At 42.3% G+C, this 19,655-nt stretch overlaps 1 protein-coding gene across 1 annotated transcript in view; it reads left to right on the forward strand.

The window, feature by feature from the left end:
* Window positions 1–3,103: 3,103 nt before the first annotated feature.
* Window positions 3,104–19,655, forward strand: part of Fh (fumarate hydratase) — a 30,217-nt gene continuing 13,665 nt past the window's right edge. The window contains exons 1-4 of the mRNA XM_048436407.3: window positions 3,104–3,262; window positions 8,291–8,425; window positions 9,792–9,902; window positions 19,091–19,267. Of these exons, the coding sequence (XP_048292364.3) occupies window positions 3,140–3,262; window positions 8,291–8,425; window positions 9,792–9,902; window positions 19,091–19,267 (546 nt within the window). The 5' untranslated portion in view covers window positions 3,104–3,139. The remainder of the gene's footprint in view (window positions 3,263–8,290; window positions 8,426–9,791; window positions 9,903–19,090; window positions 19,268–19,655) is intronic.

Genomic DNA, 19,655 nt, shown 5'->3' on the forward strand with positions numbered 1-19,655 from the left:
CAAAAAGGACCATAGTGGGTACTATCTCATAAAATTTCTTTCAGTGTTTAATTAATTAATTAGTACATTTTAAATGACATACATCTGTAATCCCAGCTCTGGAAATATTGAGGCAACAAGACTGCAAATTCAGGGCCAGCCTGGGCTACATGGTATTTCAATAAAAGAAAAACCATAAAAAGAATAAAGAAACATTTCTGGAATATTTTATATGTCATAGGTGATTGTTAAAAATATATTAAGTAACCCATTCATTCAAAGCTCACCATGAGGGAGGGATTTCAGAAAGTTAAACTGGGCTGTAGGAACTGGAACTAGGCTTGGAAAAGAAATGAAACAAACAAACAGAAATAAAAGGGTAACTCTAATCAGATTAAACTTGTACAGGTACCAATATTGAAAAGAACTTGAAATAACCAACAGTAATACAAATAGACATCACTGGGTCCTGGAGGCAACTCAGAAGGTAAAGACATTTGCTGCTAGGCCTGAAGACCTGAGTTCGTTCTCTTCATCCACATAGAGGAAAGAGAGAAGCAGTTCCCACAAATTGTTCTCTATGTGTGCCTTGTGGCACCAAAACCCAAACCAAAAATCACAAAAAAATGTAAATAAAATTTTTAATTCATTAAAAAGAATACTGTTAAGTTAAAAAGATCACAACTATATTCCTAATACAGTACTCCGGTTCAGACATAGGCTTTAAAATGTCTTTATTTCCTTTTTTTTTTTTTTTTGATACAAAGTCTCATTATGTAACTCTGGTTGTCCTGGAGCTGACAGTGTAGACCACACTAGCATTTAATATACAGAAATCCCCAAGCCTGTGCTTCCCTAGTGTGGGGACGAAGGGGTGCACCATCATGCCAAGTATGACACGAAACTGTGAAACCATTGCTTGTGTATTAGTGACTGAAGCCTCACACACTGATGAACTGGAAGGGCAAACACGAAGGAAAATGTGAGCCTTTGGGAAGGGGAGAGGAAAACTCCACTCAAGTTTAGAAATGTAACTTCTGTTTCCTTAAGGGTATGTAACAAACACAATGTTAACCGTGTCCTCAGAGATGACAAGAAGTGACACATGTTTGTGTTATTTTGTGGCAGGAGAGCAGGGCAGGGAGAAAGGGATTCAAGGAGACATACGAAATAACTAATGCAGAAGAAAACTGAAGTTAGGTCTCAGCAGCAGGGACAAATGGTTGAGGGGCCTATTAACATATCAAGGTGGATGCTGGCCAGCTCTCCCAGCATCCCTCAGTACCGATGGCTACTTCCCAAACCTCTCACTCTGCCCTTTCCTAAACATCTCCTTCCTAGGATCTGGACTTCCATTAGAAGTAGTCATGTCCTTCTCCTTTTATTCCATTTTTTTCATTTAACTGGAACTCTGGAGTTCATGCCCCCACTGTCTTCACAATTAACTGTGGCTGCCCTTTAATGGCGAAAGTGTAAACATTTGGGTTATGAGGTCTGCTACTTTATATGACTATACTTTATCATTTTTCCTTTCTTTTTTTCTTCCTTCCTTCCTTCCTTCCTTCCTTCCTTCCTTCCTTCCTTCCTTCCTTCCTTCCTTCCTTTCTTTCTTTCTTTTTTTTTTTCCGAGACAGAGTTTCTCTGTGTAACAGCCCTAGCTGTCCTGGAACTAGCTCTTGTAGACCAGACTGGCCTGAAACTCACAGAGATCTGCCTGCTTCTGCTTCCGAGTGCTGGGATTAAAGATGGGCACCACTACTTCCCGACCGACTGTACTTTATTTTAATGCTGTGGTTTTTCTAACCTAACTTTTAAAGCAAACTTGGTTTTACCTTTTTCACCAAATAGTTGAGAAATTTCTCCACCATTACTTAAGAAAGGCAAGAGACACTGATGGCTGAAAAATTGTCACTGATTTAAGCATTTTGGGTTTCCCTCAATTGTTCTTCTCATTCTTATTTATTTTATTTCATTTGTCTTATTTTGAGACAGGGTGTCCTGTATCCCAGACTGGCCTCAAACTCACTGGGTAGCCAAGGGAGGCCCTGAACTACTGTATTTCCTACCCCTATTTCTGAAGTGTTGGGATTGCAGTTCAGTGCTACCAGGCAGGTTCATGGCAGGCTTACTATGAAGCCTGGTCTGTCCTTGAATTCAACACCTTCCTACAGTGGCTTCTAGAATGCTTGAATTATAAATTAGAGCCATCATACCCCGAACAACTTTCTTCTTAAACTATCCTCTGATTCTGCAATAGAAAACTAAAAGAAGAGATTAAAATAGTTAAAAATGATGACTCAGATGCAATTTTCTATCACTCGTCATCATTAAATCAATATGCTTAGCCTGAAAGTGTATACATTATTAACCAAGAACCAAAAAGAAAATCCCAAAGACTGTGGACACATTAAAAAACTTTATTAGAGCACATGTGAAAAGACAGAGGAAAATTGCCAGGCGGTGGTGGCACATGCCTTTAATCCCAGTAGTCTGGAGGCAGAGGTAGGTGGATGGATCTCTGTGAGTTCGAGACCAGCCTGAAACAAGAGCTAGTTCCAGGACAAACTCCAACGCTACACAGAGAAACCCTGTCTCGGGGAAAAAACAAAAAACAAAACAAAACAAAAAAAAACCCCACAAAAGACAGAGGAAAATCGACAGACTCCGAAATGACAATAAAAAGCAACCTTAAGCGGTGGACAATGAATAACTACTCCCTTGTCTAAAGTTCGCGGCATTTTCTAAAAGTTCTAGGGAGGCGGGATTTGAAAGAAACGGATTCACATCATGGGTGATTGCACGATAAATAATAACTTGGTATCACATTCTTTCTAAGCTACTTCTCGAACCCAGTGCCACCGGCGTCCCCAGCTAGTAAAGCCGCTTCCGAGCAGCCACACTTAAAGCGTCGCTAAAGACAGGCCCTCCCGCCGAGTCTCTTTTCCCATCATTCCTTCCTCACTAGTTTCCCAGAAACCTGAGGACTTCAACCAGTCCAGGGAAGTCAACCCGCCTCCTCTGCTGTTATTGGCCAGCCATTTCTAGTCCCGCCCCAGAAACTTAGCCTCGGCGTTTGATTGGATGTGAGAGTGTCTGGGGCGCTGACGTACGCCAGGGGGCGTGGCTCAGGCTCAGCTTGCCACCCACGTACCGGAGCACCATGTACCGCGCACTCCGACTCCTCGCACGCTCGCGTCGCCTGCTGCGGGCCCCGTCCGCCGGTGCTGCCATCTCCGGGGAAGCAGGCACCCTCCTACGGTGTGCCCCGAACGTCGCCCGAATGGTGAGCGAGCATCTCGGGCTGGGCCTCTCCAGGGTGACCTTCAGGTCAGCGTGGCCCCGGTGTCACCGTGGGCCGGGCTTGGGCTCAGTGCCCGCACGCTCACTTAACCCTCCGCCCCGGGCGCCGCCTCCAGCCCGGTGCGCTGGGGCTGCGGACACCGCGGAGGGACGCGCTGCTCTTGGGTTGGATGGGCGTCCGGGCAGACCTGCCCCAAGCCTGAGTTTGCAGAGGCCCGAGGCCCTGGGCCCATCTGGGACAGTGCGTGCATGGAGGAGGATGCCGGGTTGCTGGGGACGGATTAGGATGCAGGAGGCAGGAAATGCGGGGCCGGAGGAGGGCACAGGGAAAGGGGCAGCCCCCTCTTTGCCCTGGTAGCAGACCCTGGCTGACTGGACACAGGCAGAGTGCTCCCCTAGGCTAGGGACCCCCACATCTCTGGATTCTTGCCAGGTCCTCTCCCTTTCAGACCCTCGAGGTGGATGAAGTCGGTGTGTCTTCTGAACGGAAAGGCTTTTCTTCTTACGAATTTGACTATTTAGCTTGTGAGATTGCACGTGCTTTCTCTTTGAAACTTTTGTAAAACTCTGAAATCCATAAATACGGACATATGAACATAAAACCTCTGAAGCAGACCTGATGAGATTGGGTAGGGCTAAACTGTAGCAGAATCAGCATTTTATCAGAAAGAGAGCGAAGCAAGTAGCAAGTTAAGGGCCAAGTTCAAAGTGTGACATGCTTCATTAAGTCCCTTTGCATTTACAGTCCTTTAGAACGTGTTAAATGTGAAAGTTTATTGTTAGAAAGAGCCTGAGAAATGAGAAAGACACTCTGGGGTTTAGGGTGCTCTCTGCAGTGTGAGGTGATTTCAAATCCTACTGCGGCTTTCCGGCAGGTTGTCTTTGTGCCTGGTTTCCATATGGAAAATTGAGATAATTACAGAGGCCCAGCAAGATTGAACTTGGGAAAACACTATGTGGTATTGTGCTCATTAAATACACCTCCTTTAGTGTACTTGAAAGGGCCAAGATTTTTATTTGGACTTCAAGAAACGTGAATGACAGCACTGTTCGGAAAGCAACAAAGTCTGGGGCTTGGTGAGAGGGCTCCAGTGAAGAACAGAAGACAGGAGTTTGACTCTCAGTACCTGTGTCAGGTGGCTCACACCCGCACGAACAATAGCTCCAGCGGATATGCAACACACACTTATGGTCTTGACATATGCGCGCGTGCGCGCACACACACACACACACACACACACACACACACACACACACACTTACATATACGTGCTTGCACATTCACGTATGTACACACAGTAACATAAATCATGAACAGAAACTACAAAGCCCAGGCTGCCTAGAGTTCCTGGAATTTTATTCTGGTGGGTTTTTTTTGTCTTGTTTTGTTTTTGTTTTTGTTTGTTTGTTTTCAAGACAGGGTTTCTCTGTAGCTTTGGAGCCTGTCCTGGAACTCGCTCTTATAAACCAGGCAGACCTCAAACACACAGATCTCCAGCCTCTGCTTCCCAAATGCTGGGATTAAAGGTGTGCACCACCACCACCTGGCTTGCTCTGGTGGCTTTCATGCATTTAAACATCTCTTTAAGAAGGGCCTTCCTTCCTTCTTTCCTTCCTTCCTTCTTTCCTTCCTTCCTTCCTCCCTCCCTCCCTTCCTCCCTCCCTCCCTCCCTCCCTCTCTTCCTTTCTTTTCTTTCTTATGTTTGGTTAGGGGAACAGGAAAGTGGAAATACCATGGCAGATACAAAAATGTGGCTCTCCCGTGCTCTTAGGGTTGTAATGCCAGAAAATAAAATCAAGAGAGTTTTCTTTTCCCATAGTTCAAGGACAGTTCTTGCCCTTTAACCTCTTGTTATTTCCAACAAATCTGTTGATTTTGATAAAAGTTGTTTTCTAGTGTTGAGAAATTCATATAACCCTGGAAGCTCTGAATTAGGTGTTAGTGAAAAGAGCATCCCAAAGTTCACTTGAAGTGCGTCACGTGGAGGTGGAGGGAATGACGCATTGCTGGCCACCTTCTTTCTGTTGAGTCCTTGTAAAGAAGACAGTTCATATGTGCTAAGAAGTTAGAGGCTGTTGGCAAAGATTAAATAAGCAGGGGGTGCAAAGATGACTCAGGGTCGGAGTCCTTGCTGTGTACATTTCAGGGTGCAGTATAGCATGATAGGGCAGGCATGGCAGCAGGCGCCTGAGGTGACTGGTCACCCTGGGTATGCAGTCAGCAAGCAGAGAGCGAGGGGGAGAAAGAGAGAGAGAGAAAGGGGGGGGGGATGCTGGCACTCAGCTAGCTTTATCTTTTTAAAAAATATATTCTATTTTTTAAATTAAAATGTAACTGCATAATTTTCCCCTTCCCTTGCCTCCCTCCCAATCTCTCCAATGTACCAGCCCCCTTGTTCTATCATGGAACAAAAGTCATGGCCTTTTTTTCTGTAGTGGTTAGTGTGTGTGTGTGTGTGTGTATGTGTGTGTGTGTGTGTGTGCGTGCGTGTGTGTGTGTGCGCGTACACGCCTATCTGTCTGTCTGTGCCTTAGTTACTTTTCTGTTGTGATAAAACACCATGACTAAAGCAGCTTACAGAAGAAAGGGTATAATTTGGAAGCAGAAAGAGCAAACTCAAAATGGCATTAGCCTTTAAGTTCCCCAATGACACACTTCCTTCATCAAGGCCAAACCTCCTGAACCTCCCCACACAGGGCCAGCATCTGGGGACCAAACATTCAAATGCCCAAGAATGAGACTATGGGGGGCATCTTATTCCAACCACCGTAATATGTAAATGCCTAAACACACAAATACAAGCAGCACAGTGTAGTGTGGCTTATGTGTGTTTGATTTCAGGGCTGAGCATTGGGTATTGAATGTCCACTCCAGTGCATAGCATGGTGCCACCCACACAGTGGTGCTGCACACTGCTAAGATAGATCCATCCCATTTCAGTTGCCCCAGTCTAGATGATCCTCCCAGGCAGGCCCAAAGGCTTGTCCTGCTGGAGATTGTAGATCCTAACTGTCACACCTGAGGATAAAGGTAGGAAGTAGCTTTTGGAAGCGTTTGTTACATGCTGAGATGCTGCAGTGTTTGTTTTTGTTATATATACATTGGGTATGTTCTTAAAGGCCAAGACAGGATGCTCTGAAGTGTCTGCTGAGACAGTTCACTTTTTATCACTTTAATTTGTGGTGCTGTTGCTTGAACCTGTGGTTTCCTGCATGCTAGGCAAGTGCTCAGCTATTAAGTTTCCCCTCTAAGGAATTAAGCTCAATTTGAATTAATTTTCTTTTTTAAGATTTAAGGCTAAAGAACATGGCTAAAAGGAATCTTGTCTGTAAACAGGGGCGGAGCTTTTCTTTTGCTCTGACTACCCAAATAATCACACAAAAACGTAATATTAATTACAAAATATTTAGCCTATGGCTCAGAATTATTATTAACTACCTTTTACAACTTAAATTAACTTATTTCTGTTAATCTATATTTTGCCACATAGCTTATAGCTTTACCTGTTCTGTAGCATTTTTGCTTCCCTGGTGGCTGGCTCATCTTTGCCTCCACTCTGTTTTTGTGACTCTTTCTTGTCTTAGGAGAAAACCACGAATTAGCTTTTCCTTATCAGTTGACTGTGTGCTAAAGCAGTTACTTATGAATTAAAAAATTGAAACCATCTGATTATCTTTAGTTATAATAATGCAAGGAGCATGTGTGTGTGTGTATGCATGCATGCAGTCATACACACTTTCTTGTGCGCAGATCAGGCACCCTCCATTGCACTCCACCATGTCTCTTAAGCAAGGGTCTTGGGCTGAAGAGATGGTTCAGCCATTAAAGGCTAAGTTCACAACCAAAGATTCAAAAGGGTTTCTCACTGACCCTGTATTTGTGTTACATCGGCGGTCCAGTGGGCTTCAAGGGTCTCCGTGATCTGTTGTCCCGGGCTGATCTGACAGGCACGTCTGCCTCTCCAGGCTTTTATGTGGATGTGGGCATCTGGGTTCATGTCCTTTCTCTTACCCATGCCCTCAGCCCTACATATGCATGAGACTTAAAGTTCTCAGTCTCTGCAATGAGTGCATTGTGTAAATGTAAGGTTTTTACTGTTTGTAGATTTTATAGGGTTATAAAATATTTCTTGTGGGGGGGATAATTTAATTATATTTTAACTAAAAAGCCTCCCCCCAATAAAGGTAGAGATCTCTTAATATTTCAGTAATATTTTGCTAAGATTATTCAGATATTAAACATTTATCACTTACTGTTCAATATTGTATAAGTTTTGTATTAAAATTTCAGTATAAATTATTTATTGAGCAGTTGCAGATTTTCTTATTAGTTTAAGTTGATGCATTTGATAGAATCCTAGCTTCTCCAGCAGCAGCAGCCTTGGGTCCCTGTTCTTCCTCTGTATGACTGTTGACCATCACAGTGCGGGCTCCTCAGTCATAGGAGATGTGCAGGCCTGCGGTCACGCTCCTGTGCCTACAGGGGTTCCGTAGCTTTCCTCAGATTCTGAAAGGCTGGCTTGTAGAAGGCGATGACACAGATGTTAAGAAGTGGTTGTCTGCCTGTTGGACTGAGCCATTCCATTCCTGGTCACCACTGTCTCAGACATAGTGACTGTTACACCGAATTTTACCTTTACTTAAGTAAATTTAAAAAGTCTCCAACAAAGTGTTCTTATACTTTTCAAGTTTCCAGTAAAATAAACTTTAAATGAGGTCTGAATTGGTCAAATCTTGGCTAGCATACTTTTTTTTTTTTGTATTTTGAAGACTTTGTGTGCTAACAATATGTTAGTTATATAAATTTTCCTTAATACCTGAATTTATAAATGTGGGTGTCAAGATATTTTTAAGGAAAACTGAATAGTGAGAAAAAGAGTAGCAAGATGGAATTTTATGTTTTGTGATATTTATTAAAATTTTTTTCTTCTCACAACTGATCAGATTTTGTTTGCTTTGATCCTGGATTTTTTTCTTTCAAACTAAACTAATGCCTTATCCTTGTCTTTAGGCAAGCCAAAATTCCTTCCGTATAGAATATGACACCTTCGGTGAACTGAAGGTCCCAACTGATAAGTATTACGGTGCCCAGACTGTGAGATCTACGATGAACTTTAAGATTGGAGGTGTGACAGAACGGATGCCGGTAAGAAGCTTTGTGGAGATGTTGACTTAGAACTAGGCTGTAGTCACACAAGTCAATATTTTGTAATATTTTATAAAATTAAAGTGTAAAATTATGAGAAAACTACTTTCTAAGTAGTAGTAAGTTTTCATTTATTAATATCCAGGAGCCTATGAAAGTTGTAGAATGCTGTTACTTTCAGCCAAGGTGTTGAATGCTTTGCATTTTTAGCCTCTATCATTAAATGATTTACTGATGGGCTGTATTAGGGTTCTCTGAAGGAACAGAAAGGGTGTGTGTATGTGTGTGAGATTTATTACACTGGCTTATAGGCTATGATCCAGGTAATCCCAGGTAGCTAGCACCGATGGAAAGGCCAAGGATCTGATAGTTTTTCTGTTCAGAGCTCTGGACGTCTTAGTCTGCTGCTGGGGCCCAGGGCGTTCCTGGAGAGCCGCTAGACTTCAGTCTGTGCTGGACAGCTGGAGAAGTCGGTGCTGGTAACCAGGGAAGGGACATCTCAGCATCAGGGCAGATGAGCTTGCCAGAAAACAAGAGAGCCAGAGCAGACAGGTGAAAAGAATGCCTTCCTCCATGTCGCTTTCCATGGTCTGCCCCTAGGAGGTGTGGTGCAGATTCAGGGTAGGTCTTCTGACCTCAGGTGGTCCACCAAGAAAATCCTCCACAGTATGCCCGCTACTTAGGCTTGAAGTGATTCCAGATGTCCTCAAGTTGACAACCAAGATGGACAGTTTAAAGTTTTATTTATTTATTTATTTATTTATTTATTTATTTATTTATTTATTTATTTATTTATTTTTGATGGGTGGGGGCATGTCAGTATTTTAGTTGGTAAGCGTTTTTATTTCAGTTCTTACATTCTCTTGCTTTTCCTTACTGTGTAGCCCAGGCTGGCCTAAAACCCATGATTTTCCCTCCTGGCCTTTCCTGTGCTAAGATTCCAGGCACTCACCAGCCATGCCCAGTCCTTTTGTGGTTGTTTAGAATGATGACGCAGCATCTGTTGGAGGCAATGATTAAATGCTAGTGATTTTAATACATACTCTGTAAAATAAACACGTACCTTACAGTATACATCCATGAAGCACGTTATTATTGGCATTATCTTTATATGAACATTTCTGAGTGTGTGTGTGTGTTTTGATTATAGGTGTGTGTGTGTGTGTGTGTGTGTGTGTGTGTGTCTGTGTCTGTACACAAGCCTCTAGATTTTGTTCTGCTGGTTCGTTACACATAGGTAATTTCCTCTGTTTTCTAAACTTTTGAGGGTCACAGTGTTGATACTATTTTTGCATCTGCATAAAATAACAAATTTTCATGCTTATCTGAAATTGAAAATTTAAGGTATTTTTATGATTACTTTTAGATTCCAGTCATTAAAGCTTTTGGCATCCTGAAGCGAGCTGCTGCTGAAGTAAACCAGGATTACGGTCTTGATCCAAAGATTGCTAGTGCAATAATGAAGGCAGCAGATGAGGTAGGAGGCGCTGTGTGTTTACACAATGTCATCAAAGTCCCAGGGTCTCTGAAATCTTGGATTAATGAATTTCAGGCTAGGGTGGCAGCATTATTCAGTGAAGATTTAATACAGCACTGAAAACATTTTGCGATAACATCTCTGGGTATTTTTATATTTTACTTAGTCTCTTTGTTGACTTATATAGTTTTAAGGAAAAAATTGAGGTACTGAGGAGATGGCTCAGTGGTTAAGAGCACTGACTGCTCTTCCAGAGGACCCAAGTTCAATTCCCAGCACCCACATGACAGCTCACAACCATCTGTAATTCCAGTTTTAGGGGATCAAATACCCTCACAAAGACATACATGCAGGCAGAACACCAGTGCACATAAAATATCAATACATAAATAGGAAAAATTATAAAGATGATTTGAACTTTAGGTTTTTATCTTATGAATAAATGATTCCTTTTTAAACTAATTATTTGGTTGTACCTGTCAAGAATGTAATCTTCTTAAGCCCTGCCTTGAAGTGTTCAGACAAGAGTTGAAACACTGAGTTTACAGTGTTGCCTTACAGTGTTTATGAAGGAAAGGAAGACTTCCATCACAGCAGCTATGCATGCAATGTAGCTACCTTGGTACATTATTAGTAATAGAAATTACTTCTTAAAGAGTGGCATAGAATGAGCCTAAACTTTGGCAGAGGAACATTCTTTAAACATCTTAGAATGTTAATTTTGATGAGAAAAAGGAAATTGATAGAAAATGTGTGTTTTCCTATACACCGCACCTTGGGTAGTATAATCCACTGATGCTCGAGTTCCTTTTGTAAGATATGTGATAAAGCCTGCGCACTCCCTGCCATGTGTTTTGTTTCTAGGTTTCTCATAATAGCAAGACTGTAAATGATGTGGAAGAGCTGTTAACTCTGTTTCCAGCAGTAAGGTGCACAAACTTAGTGCGCTGCAGCATTTAGAAAGTTTCCAAAGAATGTTTTCATCCCGTGAAGGTGGAGCCCAGAGTTCCTGAGGGCCTTCATAAACACATACCATTGCAGGGGAGCAGGAAGCAGATTCTGACAAGGAGGTGGAGTGGTGGTGGATCTGCGATGGGGTTACCCTTTCCTCTGTTTTCATAGTTTTCTAGACAGATGACCGGTGATGTTCATAGACCTGGAAAAGGAGCCAGTTAGCCAGGTTAATGGAGCTCTCAAACACATGCTGATCTTCTGTGTCATTTTAGAGTAAAGTTAAATAGTCATTATTTTAGGAAGCCCACAGTTTAAAAGCTATCACTTAAATTGAGAATTTGAAAATCTCACACGACCAGTGAGATGACTTAGTGGGTAAAGATTCCTGCTACACAAGTCCCAGATCGGTTTGATTTCTAGAACCCATGTAAAGATAGGAGTGCTCTTAACTCCACAGAATTGTCCCCTGATTTCCATACAAACACTGTGGCATACCTGTGTGCACAGACTGTGTACTCACAAAATAAATTATAAAATTCAAAGAGAAATTTGACAGAAATTGGGGCAGATCTGGACAGTGCTTCACATTTGCCAGTTGCTACTCACTGGACATGTGTACCATAAGGTAGCTCTTCGTAAACTCACATTACTAAGCCCTGGATCCTTATGCTGGCTGTGGCAATAACTTCTGTTGGATGTGCCTGCTGAGCGACAGCAATAAATGTGTCTGAAGACATCATAGCAGCCTCACAGGTGTTCCTCCACTGTAGCAGGCGGCCTCACAGGTGTTCCTCCACTGTGGCAGGTGGCCTCACAGGTGGTCCTCCACTGCAGTAGGTGGCCTCACAGGTGGTCCTCCACTGTAGCAGTTAGCCTCACAGGTGGTCATCCACTTCAGCAGAGAGCCTCACAGGTGGTCCTCCACTTTAGCAGGCGGCCTCCCAAGTGGTCCTCCACTGCAGCAGGCGGCCTCACAGGTGGTCCTCCACTTCAGCAGGCGGCCTCCCAGGTGGTCCTCCACTGCAGTAGGTGGCCTCCCAGGTGGTCCTCCACTGCAGCAGGCGGCCTCACAGGTGGTCCTCCACTTCAGCAGGCGGCCTCCTAGGTGGTCCTCCACTGCAGTAGGTGGCCTCCCAGGTGGTCCTCCACTGCAGTAGGTGGCCTCACAGGTGGTCCTCCACTGCAGCAGGCAGCACAGGGAACAAGCTAATGGCTTTCATTCAGTTTCTGTCTGAAGCCAGTGAGTTGTCATCATTCAGAATATATAAAGTTTGGTGCTTCAAAGTAACTAATTAGAATAAGTGATGCAACAGATATTTAAGATTGTGTGTTACGGCTGCCTTTAACTGTGTTGAAATCATTAGCAAGCCACTTAGCATATGAAACAACTGACATCTTTAAAATAGTTCCGTAAGCAGAGCTTTACTTCATAATGGTTCTTTTATTTATTTTTTTTCAAAGTTTATTAAATTATAAAAGTTTCCATTTCCGCCCCTCCTCCTAACACCCTCCCACTTCCCCCACTCCCTCTCCTCCTCCCTCTCCATCCCTAAGAGCAGTCAGGGTTTCTTGCCTTGTGGGAAGTTCAAGTTCCTCACCCCTCCCTCCAGGTCCAGGAAGGTGAGTATCCAGACAGACTGGATCCCAAAAATCCAGTATATGCAGAGGAAACAAGTCCCAGTGTCATTGTCAATGGCTTTTCAGAAAGGCTCCGGGCCAGCCACATCCAGAGAATCCGGCAACATTCAGAGAATCTGGCTGGATCACGTGCTCGTTCAGTCCCAGTCCAACTGGCCTTGGTGAACTCACATTAGATCAGTCCCCTTGTATCAGTGGGTGATCGCACCCCTCGTGGTCCTGATTTCCTTTTTCTTGTTCTTCCTCCTTCTGCTCTTCATTTGGACCTTGGGGGGCTCAGTCCGGTGCTCCAATGTGGGTCTCCGTCTGTATCGCCATCCATTGTCGGATGAAGGTTCCCTCTGGTCTTGCCTTCTTTGCTCACGTTCTCTTTCCTTCTGCTTCTCGTTTGAACCTAGGGAGTTAAGTCCAGTATTCCAATGTGGGTCTCTGTCTCTAACTCCATCCATCGCCAGATGAAGGTTCTATGGTGATAAGCAAAATATTCATCAGTATGGTTATGGGCCAAGGCCGGTTCAGGCACCCTCTCCTCTGTCCAGAGAACAATCTGGGGATCTCTCCTTGGACCTAGGGTCCCATTTATAATCAAGTCTCTTGTAAACCCTAAAATGACTCCCTTAGTTGAGATATAGTCTTCCCTGATCCCATATCCATCCTTCCTCCCTCCCCCTATCCCAGTCCCCCGAGCTTTCCCCATTTCTCCCCTTCTCCCTTCTCTCTAACCCTCCCCCCTTCCAACAACCCTCCCCCCCCATGCACCCGAGGTTACCTGGCACTCTTGTCTATTTCCAATCTCCAGGAGGATAACTACATGATTTTCTTCAGGTTCACCTTCTTATTTAGCTTCTCTAGGATCACAAATAATAGGCTCAAAGACCTTTAATTATGGCTAGAATCCACTTATGAGTAAATACATACCATATTCCTCTTTTTGGGTCTGGCTTCCCTCACTCAGTAAAGCGTTTTCTATGTCCATCCATTTGCATGCAAAATTCAAGATGTCATTGTTTTTTACCGCTGAGTAAAACTCTAATGTATATATGTTCCACACCTTCTTTAACCATTCTTCTATTGAGGGGCACCTAGGTTGTTTCCAGGTTCTGGCTATTACAAATAGTGCTGCTATGAACATAGTTGAACAAATGCTTTTGTAGTATGATAGGGCATCTCTTGGGTATATTCCCAAGAGTGGAATTGCTGGGTCTTGAGGGAGGTTGACTCCCAGTTTCCTGAGAAACCGCCACACTGATTTCCACAGTGGCTGCACAAGTTTGCATTCCCACCAACAATGGATGAGTGTTCCCCTCACTCCACATCCTCTCCAGCATAGGCTATCATTGGTGTTTTTGACTTTAGCTAATCTGACCGGTGTAAAATGGTATCTCATAGTTGTTTTGATTTGCATTTCCCTGATCGCTAAGGATGTTGAGCTTGACCTTAAGTGTCTTTTGGCCATTCGAAGTTCTTCTGTTGATAATTCTCTGTTCAGATCAGCACCCCATTTTTTAATTGGGTTAATTAGAGTTTTAGTGTCTAGTTTCTTGAGTTCTTTGTATATTTTGGAGATCAGGCCTTTATCTGATGAGGGGTTGGTGAAGATCTTCTCCCAGTCAGAAGGCAGCCTTTTTGTCTTACTGACGGTGTCCTTTGCTTTACAGAAGCTTCTCAGTTTCAGGAGGTCCCATTTATTCATTGATTCTCTTATTGTCTGTACTATTGGGGTTCTACTTAGGAAGTGGTCTCCTGTGCCTATATCTTGTAGACTACTTCCCACTTTATCTTCTATCTGGTTCAAAGTGGTCAGATTAATGTTGAGGTCTTTAATCCATTTGGACTTGATTTTTGTGCATGGTGATAGATATGGATCTATTTTCATTCTTCTACAGGTTGACATCTAGTTATGCTAGCACCATTTGTTAAAGGTGCTTTCCTTCTTCCATTGCATATCTTTAGCCCCCTTGTCGAAAATCAAGTGTTCATAGGTTTGTGGGTCAATATCTGGGTCTTCTATTCAATTCCATAGGTCAACTTCTCTGTTCTTATGCCAGTACCAAGCTGTTTTCAATACTGTAGCTCTGTAATAGAGTTTGAAGTCAGGGATGGTTATACCTCCAGAAGTTCCTTTATTATATAAGATTGTTTTGGCTATCCTGGGTTTTTTGTTTTTCCATATAAACTTGATTATTGTTCTCTCAAGGTCTGTGAAGAAGTTTGATGGGATTTTGATGGGGATTGCATTGAATCTATAGATTGCTCTTGGTAGAATTGCCATTTTTACTATGTTGATCCTCCCAATCCAAGAGCAAGGGAGATCTTTCCATTTTCTGGTATCCTCCTCAATTTCTTTCTTCAAAGACTTAAAGTTCTTGTCAAATAGGTCTTTCACTTTCTTGGTCAGAGTTATCCCAAGATATTTTATGCTATTTGTGGCTATCGTGAAAGGTGAAGTTTCTCTGATTTCCCTCCCTGCTTCTTTATCCTTTGTGTATAGGAGGGCAACTGATTTTTTGGAGTTGATCTTGTATCCTGCCACATTACTAAAGGTGTTTATCAGCTGTAGGAGTTCTTTGGTAGAGTTTTTGGGGTCGCTCATGTATACTATCATATCGTCTGCAAATAACGAGAGTTTAACTTCTTCCTTTCCAATTTGAATCCCCTTGATCCCCTTATGATGTCGTATTGCTATTGCTAGAACTTCTAGCACTATATTGAAGAGGTACGGAGAGAGTGAACAGCCTTGTCGTGTTCCTGATTTCAATGGAATGACTTTGAGTTTCTCTCCGTTCAGTTTGATGTTAGCTGTCGGCTTGCTGTATATTGCTTTTATTATATTTAGGTATGATCCTTGTATCCCCAATCTCTTCAACACCTTTATCATAAAGGGATGTTGGATTTTGTCAAATGCTTTTTCAGCATCTAACGAGATGATCATATGGTTTTTTCTTTCAGTTTATTTATATGATGGATTACATTGATAGATTTGTGTATGTTGAACCAGCCCTGCATCTCTGAAATGAAGCCTACTTGATCATAATGGATAATTTTTCTAATGTGTTCTTGGATTCGGTTTGCCAGGATTTTGTTGGGAATTTTTGCGTCAATGTTCATGAGTGAGATTGGCCTGTAATTCTCTTTCTTGGTTGTGTCTTTATGTGGTTTTGGTATCAGGGTAATTGTAGCTTCATAAAAAGAGTTTGACAATGACTCTTCTGTTTCTATATTGTGAAATTCCTTAAGGAGTATAGATATCAGCTCTTCTTGGAAGTTCTGGTAGAATTCTGCATTGAAACCATCTGGCCCTGGGCTTTTTTTGGTCGGGAGGTTTTTGATAACAGCTTCTAATTCTTCGCGACTAACAGGTCTATTTAGAGTGTTCACCTGGTCTTGATTTAACTTTGGTAAATGGTATTTATCTTAAAATCAATCCATTTCTTGTACATTTTCCAACTTTGTGGCATATAAACTTTCGTAGTAAGATCTAATGATTCTCTGAATTTCCTCTGTGTCTGTGGTTATGTCCCCCTTTTCATTTCTGATCTTATTAATTTGAGTGTTCTCTCTCTGCCGTTTGATTAGTTTGGCTAGGGGTTTGTCAATCTTGTTGATTTTCTCCAAGAACCAACTTTTTGTTTCGTTGATTTTTTTTTGGATTGTTTTCTGTGTTTCTATTTTGTTAGTTTCAGCCCTCAGTTTGATTATTTCCAGTCTTCTACTCCTCCTGGGAAAGTCTGCTTCTTTTTTTTCCAGAGCTTTCAGGTGTGCTGTTAAGTCTCCAATATGTGCTTTCTCCGTTTTCTTTAATTGGGCACTTAGTGCTATGAACTTTCCTCTTAGCACTGCTTTCATTGTGTCCCATAGGTTTGAGTATGTTGTGTCTTTATTTTCATTAAATTCAAGGAAGACTTTAATTTCTTTCTTTATTTCTTCCTTGACCCAGGGACGATTCAGTAGTTGACTGTTCAACTTCCACGCGTTTGTAGGCTTTCTGGTGTTCGAATTGTTATTGAATTCTGACTTTATTCCGTGGTGATCCAACAAGACACAGGTGGTTACTAATATTTTTTTGTATCTGTGGAAGTTTGCTTTGTTACCAAGTATGTGGTCAATTTTCGAGATGGTTCCATGAGCTGCAGAGAAGAAGGTATATTCTTTCTTATTTGGGTGGAATGTTCTATAGATATCTGTTAAGTCCATTTGATTGATTACCTTTAGTAATTCCCTCATTTTTCTGTTGAGTTTCTGTTTGATTGACCTGTCCATTGGTGAGAGAGGTGTGTTGAAGTCTCCTATTATTAGTGTGTGTGGTTTGATGACTGCCTTGAGTTCTAAAATTTTTTCTTTTACATAAGTGGGTGCTTTTATATTAGGGGAATAGATATTCAGGATTGGGACTTCCTCCTGATTAATTGTTCCTGTTATAAGTATGAAATGTCCATCTTATCTCTTCTGATTGATTTTAGTTTGAAGTCAATTTTGTTAGATATTAGAATGGCCACACCCGCTTGTTTCTTAGGTCCGTTTGCTTGGAAAACCTTTTCCCAACCCTTTACTCTGAGTAGATGTCTATCTTTGTGGTTGAGGTGTGTTTCTTGTAAACAGCAGAATGTTGGATCCTGTTTTCTTATCCAGTCTCTAAGTCTGTGCCTTTTTATAGGTGAGTTGAGTCCATTAATATTAAGTGATATTAATGACCAGTGGTTGTTGATTCCGGTTATTATTTTTTTGTGTGTGTGTGTAGTAGAGTTTGTGTGTTTCTTTTCTTTGAGTTGTGGTTGTGAAGGGTCGCTAGATGTCTGGGTTATCGTAGGCAGTGATGGCAATGTTGGATTCCTTGGGTTGCGATTTTCCTTCTATTACTTTCTGTAAGGCTGGATTTGTGGCTATGAATTGTTTAAATTTGTTTTTATCCTGGAATATTTTGTTTTCTCCGTTGATAGTGAACGATAGCTTGGTTGGGTATAGTAGTCTGGGTTTGTATCCATGGTCTTTTAGTTTCTGCAGTAACTCTATCCAGGATCTTCTGGCTTTCATGGTTTCCATAGAGAAGTCCGGTGTAAGCCTGATAGGTTTACCTTTATTAGTTACTTGACCTTTTTCCTTTGCAGCTCTTAATATTCTTTCTTTAATCTGTATGTTTTGTGTTTTGATTATTATATGGCGAGGGGATGGTTTTTTTTGATTTAGTCTATTCGGAGTTCTGTATGCTTCTTGAGCCTTCATAGGAATATTGTTCTTTAGATTGGGAAAGTTTTCTTCTATAATTTTGTTGAATATATTTTCTGGGCCTTTGATCTGCAGTTCTTCTCCTTCTTCAATCCCTATTATTCTTAGATTTGGTTTTTTTATTGTGTCCCAAATTTCTTGAATGTTTTGTGAAGAGAATTTGTTGGATTTGCCGTTTTCTTTGACCAGAGCGTTTATTTTCTCTATGGTATCTTCAGAATCTGAGATTTGTTCTTCTATCTCTTGTATTCTAATGGTTATGCTTGATTCTATAGTCTCCGTTCGTTTACCTAGGTTTTCCATATGCAGCCGGTTCTCAGTTTGTGTTTTCTTCATTGCCTCCATTTCAGTTTTCAATTCTTGAACTGTTCCTTTTACCTATTTGATTGTATTTTCTTGGTTTCTCAGGGTATCATTCATGGATTTACTTAGTTCTTCAAATTTTTTGTTATACTTCTCATCCATTTCTATACTCATTTCTTCAAACTTTTTGTTATACTTCTCATCCAATTGTTTAAGGGAGTTATTCATATCCTGTTTAAGGACTCTGTTGCTTTCATAATGGCACTTTTTCCCACTTCTTCTGGATTAAGGTGTTCAAGTCCTTCTATTGTAGGGTCGTTGGGATCTGTTGTTTTCATGTTGTTTTTCAGATTGTTGGACGCGGTCTTGCCTTGGCGTCTGCTCATCTCTTCCTTCAAATGCTCTCTATTGGATCTTCTGGTACCGGGTCAGGTTCCCTTGTTGGGCAGGGACTTTACTGAGAGAATGCCCACCTTTCCTCAGGCAGGCTATTGAAGCACAGGCACTCCCTCCTTCCGGGATGCGCCTCCAGCCCAGGCCCAGTGCGCAAGGCAACTGAGCTGGGGAAATTTTATGGCCCCAGGGGGAAGGGAGAAATATAGGAATTTGTACCTGGATAGAAGCTGGGATGGCAGGCGGGAATGCTTAGCATGGTGGAGCCAGCACTGCAGGGTGACCTTTGAGTCTATGGGGTCGGGGAAAGTCCGAGCTCCTCCTCGCCGGGCCCCTGCTGCGGGCCAGAAGCAAACTCACCCCTCTGATGGCCCTCTGCTAGAAGTCAGGGCCCCTTGCTGGTCAGGAATGTTGCTGAGCTGACACCGGGCCCACCTGGCCTCAGGCAGGGTTTTAAGACACAGGAACTGCCTCCTGCCGGGATGTTCCTACAGCCCAGGCCCAGCGTTCTAGGCAGCTGAGCTGGGGAAATTTTATGGCCCCAGGGGGAAGGGAGAAATATAGGAATTTGTACCTGGATGGAAGCTGGGATCCATAATGGTTCTTTTAAATAGCTTAATTAATACCCATATTCCTTATTTTAAGAAGACTCACTGTTAATGCTTTCTTCCCTGCAGGTAGCTGAAGGTAAACTGAATGACCACTTTCCTCTGGTGGTGTGGCAGACTGGATCGGGAACCCAGACAAACATGAATGTAAATGAAGTCATTAGCAACAGAGCAATAGAAATGTTAGGAGGGGAACTTGGCAGCAAGAAGCCTGTGCACCCCAACGATCACGTTAATAAGAGCCAGGTGGGTGCATGTCGTCTGCTGTATCGGGACAGATGGACAAGCGTATGGGAGATGTGCTTGTAAGGCCAGCATGTGCTTTTTTGACAAACAAGGAGAGTCTGTCGAGCTTGTGTTCTTTACTGGAGAAGATGTTTCGCTTCTTCCAGGAGTCGTGGCTGTTTTTAAACTCCATAAAACAATCATCGTTAGGACATCTAGGTTTAGTGTGTGTATACATTCTATTGTTTCATTTATTTAGAACAGGTTTTTAAAAATATTTATTTATTTATTTATTTATTTATTTATTCATTTATTTCTCTGTGTAACAGTCCTGGCTGTCCTGGAACTCACTCTGTAGACCAGGCCGGCCCTGAGCTCTACTGGAACTAAGAAGTTGCTCTGGGCACAG

This window comes from Myodes glareolus, chromosome 5, assembly GCF_982192425.1.
Source record: "Myodes glareolus chromosome 5, mMyoGla1.1, whole genome shotgun sequence".
Classification (NCBI taxonomy): domain Eukaryota; kingdom Metazoa; phylum Chordata; class Mammalia; order Rodentia; family Cricetidae; genus Myodes; species Myodes glareolus.